Source organism: Phalaenopsis equestris, unplaced genomic scaffold (assembly GCF_001263595.1).
Source record: "Phalaenopsis equestris unplaced genomic scaffold, ASM126359v1 Scaffold000702, whole genome shotgun sequence".
NCBI lineage: Eukaryota > Viridiplantae > Streptophyta > Magnoliopsida > Asparagales > Orchidaceae > Phalaenopsis > Phalaenopsis equestris.
This window is the reverse complement of record NW_018165142.1, coordinates 333,692-339,037: the sequence shown is the minus strand read 5'-3', so window position 1 is coordinate 339,037 and position 5,346 is coordinate 333,692. Positions and strand designations below refer to the sequence as shown.

The following is a 5,346-nucleotide window of genomic DNA, read 5'->3' as shown; positions in this document are numbered from 1 at the left end:
AGCATTTATCTACAAATGAGAAGCTAGAGACTCTGCTCCATTGATTCAATTTTGATTAATCCTGATTAGTTTGTGGCCCTAATTTGAGCAACTTTTAAGCCAAACACGAACTAAAACGTATAAACGAATTTGAATCGAGTAGAACGTGCATATAATATTCAAGAGCCACTTCGAACACGAAAATGCTATTCACTTCAAACATTGGGCTCGCTCAAGCTCGCTTCAATTACACCCCTACGAGCAAATGTGTGTGTGTGTGTGTGTGTGTGTGTGTAATGAAATCAATACCAAGCCAAACATGATTATACAAACCTTTGCTAGTGCTTTCAAATATTAAACAAATTGGCTCACAAAAATCAATCCAACTAATTATGATAAAAAACATAAAAATAAAAAAAACATAACCAAACAACTTGCCAAATGAATAGATGACTTTTCTGAAATGAAAAACTGCGTGAAAATTTTCTCAAACACAGTCTAAATTATCTAAATTATCAGAAATATAAAGGTGAAAAATGCTACTGAAGTGTCTATTTTCAGCATTTCTATAATAAATCCAAAAACCGACACTTTTTTATGAAAGAATATGTATAGCATTATGCATCCTAAAGTATCCCCTTATTAGATTCTAATGTTAAAAAACCTCCAATTATTAAATTATCAAACATTTTGTAGCTTTTGTAACTACACATTAATTCAGATTGTCCTATAAATCATGTCTTGACATGTGCAGTTCCTTCAATATAAAAGTTACATAACAGTGGCCACATTATCATAACTGAGATAACGTGTACAGTGATTCATAGCTCACAATTGGTTCAGAAAACCCATAGACTCCACAATGACAAAATATCCTTTAACTTCTTAAATTAGCAATTTATTCAACACAAAATTATTTTCTAAAATGCAAAATCAAACATACACCATTATATTATAATCCTAAATGCAAAATTCATATGTTTTTTTTTTAATTTGCAAATAAGATCTATCTATCAAAAATGAAATGCATAACTCATTTACCCAGCATTCTGCATGCATAACTTCTTATTTTCCACTCCTTTAACAAGAGATGCGCTTACATTTCTATAAAAAATAGAGGTGTTTACATGCATACCACACAATTTCATAGGTATTTACATATTTAACACTTAAACATTCATATTTACATACATACCCCTCAAATCTTTAACATACAAGAACAACAACAAAGCCATAATCCCACGACGTTGGGTCGGCTATATGAATCCTTTTTTTCTCCATTGTGTTTTATTTAGTGTCATATTTTCATTTAACTCTAATAAATTAAGATCATTTTTTATACAGTAAGCCCAAGTCTTCCTAGCTTTACCTCTGCCTTTCTTAACATAAGTCGAATCTAAAACATCTACTCTTCCAATCGGATCATCAGATGGTCGACGTTTAATGTGACCAAATCATCTAAGACGACTCTCTCTAATTTTGCTTGTCACCGGAGCTACACTAACCCTATCACGGATATATTCATTTCGCATTTTGTCTCTAAGCGTAAAACCACTCATCCACCAAATCATTCTCATCTTGACAACACTGAACTTAGTATTATGCTTCTCTTTTAATGAACATTCAACACCATGGAGCATTGCAGGTCTCACCACCATCTTATAAAATTTTCCTTTCAGTTTAAGCGGTACTTTTCTATCACACAAAAGGCCTAAAGCATTCTTCCACTTCAACCAACCAACTTGAATTCTACTATTAACATCCCCATCAATATCACCATCAATTTGAACAACATAGCAGAGATATTTAAATCGTTCACCCATTTTAATATTTTGATCGCCCAAAGTTATACTTCTGTCACAAGAGCTACTACTACTAAAGAGCTACGTTATACTTCTGTCACAAGAGCTACTACTACTAAAATTACATGTCATGTATTCAGTTTTAGTTTTACTCAAATGAAGGCCTTTAGACTCCAATGTAGATCTCCATAAATCAAGTTTTTTATGGGCTTTTTCTCTCGTATTATCCACAGGAAGGACCTCATCAGCAAAAAGCATACACCAAGGTGCAACCTCCTGTAATGTCCAGTAAGACAATCCATAACTAAAGCAAAACAAACATGGGCTTAAATTCAATCCCTGATGTAATCCAAAAGAAACAGGAAAATATTTGGTCAATCCTCCTTCAGTTCGGACACAAGTAACAGCACTAGTATACATATAATTAATGATTTGAATTCATGCCATGATTTTTTCTTCAAGTTTAACATTGGTTGTCGACTACCTATCGCAACCCCTCAAATCTTTAACATAACATCAAAAAATACCACTACCAATCGGTTTTAAAAGTAAAATGCACATTTTGATGCATAGGTTTATGCACCAAGGTACTAAAAGTCCAACTATCAAACTTTGGAAATTCGAATGTAAATACATAAGATATGTTTGATATATATGTAAATTTCCCAAAAAGATAATGCATATTTTATCATTCCAAATTTCAGTATGAGCCAACCTTAATACTCTCATTTATAGCATGAGAAACAATAAACTTTATGTTGATATCAAGCACATCTATATCATATGTTGATCTGATTACAATTTTATGAAATTTACTTATACATAGACATGTTATTCTCCTAATACATAAAACTCTTGAGAAATTGTAATAATCAAAGCTTGTCTATAAGTTATATTCACATTTCGCACCACAATCAATTATTCAAATAATTGAATTTTTTTAAACCTAATACTATTAAATATCACTAAATCTTCCAATAATATGGATTAAAATTCATCAATTTCACGATACATATTACTCAGCCTTAATTCTAGTGATCTTAAGCTCCTCTATTAAAATTTCTCCATACTTCAAACTACTCATTTTATACTAAATATCATCAATCAAAATTATGCATAGCCAAATAATAAATACAAGAATGACTGTCTTTGATCTCTTTATTCACAAGTATTTACAAAAAATAAATTGATTTAGCCCAACTTTAATTGAAAAATATTTGATCACCTCAAAACTACAAATAATGCTATTATCAGATCTACATATTACCATTGACTTCAACATAACTTAGATATGTATCTTTCCAACTAAACATGCATCCTAAAACTCAATTATGTCTATCGCATATCAATAATCACATTAAATATTTCTATTTCTTTTTTTTTTGGCACATAGATTGACTTCAAGGTAGAAATTTATATAATTCAATCAGACAAAATTACAATAACAAGAATTTTTTGGCTGTGTTGAATTGCTCTCACAAGTAATTTCATTGCATGCATGATAAATTCGATTTTTTTATAATTTCCATGTTGAAGTAATATAACATCTTCATCTCTATAAAACTACATTTCAAAATATGGCTATTTCATACAAAAATTCAAAAAAAGCAAATGAAAACATTGGCAATAGCAACAAAATGGGCAATATTTCGCTAGTGAGAGGCAGATCAACAATCAAAACAATGCCTAAATGATTAAAAGGAGAAATCAAAATCAGATTAAAAGTTCTTGAATAATACAGTCCAAAACAAAACCTTTATAGCTCAATAAATCCAGATAAGCGATTGCGTCTAGCAAAGTAACATGTTCTCATCATAAAATTTGACAAAATCAATTAGACTAAAAGCAAGCTATATTACCAAACAAATAGCAGAAATCAACAAGAAACATCCCCCTCAGCGGTCATCACTGCATCTTTCACTCACCTTGAGCCTTCTGGTAGACGTAAGTGAGCCCACACTTGCCGCAGTAGTGGCGATCGAAGTGATTCGCCATGAACGTCCCAGCACCGCACTCGCCGTTCGGGCATTCCTTTCTGAGACGGACCATTTTACCAGAGTCATCGACCTTGTAAAATTGTAGCACAGGGAGCTTTACCTTCTTCTTTTTGTGCTTAATCTTCTTCGGCTTGGTGTATGTCTTCTTCTTACGCTTCTTGGCGCCACCTCGAAGGCGAAGGACGAGGTGGAGGGTCGACTCCTTCTGGATATTATAGTCAGCTAGAGTGCGTCCATCCTCGAGCTGCTTTCCGGCGAAGATAAGGCGTTGCTGGTCCGGTGGAATGCCTTCCTTGTCCTGGATCTTGGCCTTAACGTTGTCAATGGTGTCGGATGACTCCACCTCCAGGGTGATCGTCTTCCCCGTTAGGGTTTTTACGAAGATCTGCATCTTTCCGGCTAAGAGAAGCGGCTTCTGCCGCCGAGGGCGACGAAAATCAATATAGCGGCGGGAGGTCGAAGCAGGGGACGGAGGATTAGGTTTTGGAACAGCTTTGAAATGCTTTTATAGTGACAAGCTGTGAAATGTCTCGCGGAGAGACTTATGGATGTTTAGGACTAATTTTGACAGAGCCAAATTATCACTTAATAAATCAAATTATTATAAAAATCACTCCTCTTTTACATCTAATTCTCTTATGGCCCATTTGGGGCCGCTTATAAATATGAGCAGTGTTTTTAAAATATCGTCGTACCATTTGGTTCGCGCGTTTTGCTAGCTTACCTGAAAACGCGTTTGAATTTTTACACTAAACGCAGGTCGCGGGCCGTTTTTCAGGATAAGCAGTTTATCTTGAAACGCACAAGCTGTCTCAAACGCACCCTTAGTTTTTCTTAGGTAATAATATTCCTAAACTTTTTAAAAGTAGTTATTATATTAATTTAGTTTTTTTCTTATGTATTTTTTTCACATTTAGTACTGTCATGATGCTCCGTTTTTTTCATTTACGAAATACTAAATTGTTGTCTATATTTTTAATATTTTTTAGTCTAGGTCATTCATTTTTAGTATTACGTTGTTGTATTAATCGTTACATTTTTAAATTATGTACGATATGGTGAAATTCTACTAATTTTTTTAATAAATTTTTATCCCACGTTGTTATGATGCCCGTATATTTTTTATTTTTTTAAATTATTTTGGCTATGTGAAAATTTTATCTGTAATATATTTGAATTATTAATGAAATTTTGAAATGCTGCCCATGATTATTATAAATTATTTCCACCGTGTCAAATTGTTGTTTAAATCATCAATATCTTGTTTTGCATTTAATGATTATCAATGTATAAACAATTTTGTTTTATATAAAATTAATTTAAAGCTAGAATTATGTTTATTAGTGCTTATCTTTATTGTGCAATACTTTTTATTGCGAGAACACGCTAGAACTATCCTTGGGTTAAGATCATATGTACATGAAATATATTGTTTTTGAAGCCAAAAAAAAAAACTTTTGTCGAAAATGTCTAAGTTGTCTAAGAAGAGTTTGGAATGTAAACAGTCCTTATGCCCCCTTCTTCATCTGGAAGTTCTTGTAGCTGAGAATTTTTTTTTTTTTCATTGC

General features: G+C 32.7%; 1 protein-coding gene across 1 annotated transcript; it reads right to left on the bottom strand.

The window, feature by feature from the left end:
- Positions 1-3,514: 3,514 nt before the first annotated feature.
- Positions 3,515-4,278, bottom strand: LOC110030329 (ubiquitin-40S ribosomal protein S27a). The gene has a single exon (XM_020732997.1). It carries the CDS (start codon positions 4,167-4,169, stop codon positions 3,699-3,701), a length of 471 nt encoding a protein of 156 aa, XP_020588656.1. The 5' UTR covers positions 4,170-4,278; the 3' UTR covers positions 3,515-3,698.
- Between the last annotated feature and the right edge of the window lie 1,068 nt (positions 4,279-5,346).

Excerpts from the sequence above, each read along its gene's own strand:
- LOC110030329 (XM_020732997.1), bottom strand. The coding sequence starts at position 4,169 with ATGCAGATCTTCGTAAAAACCCTAACGGGGAAGACGATCACCCTGGAG.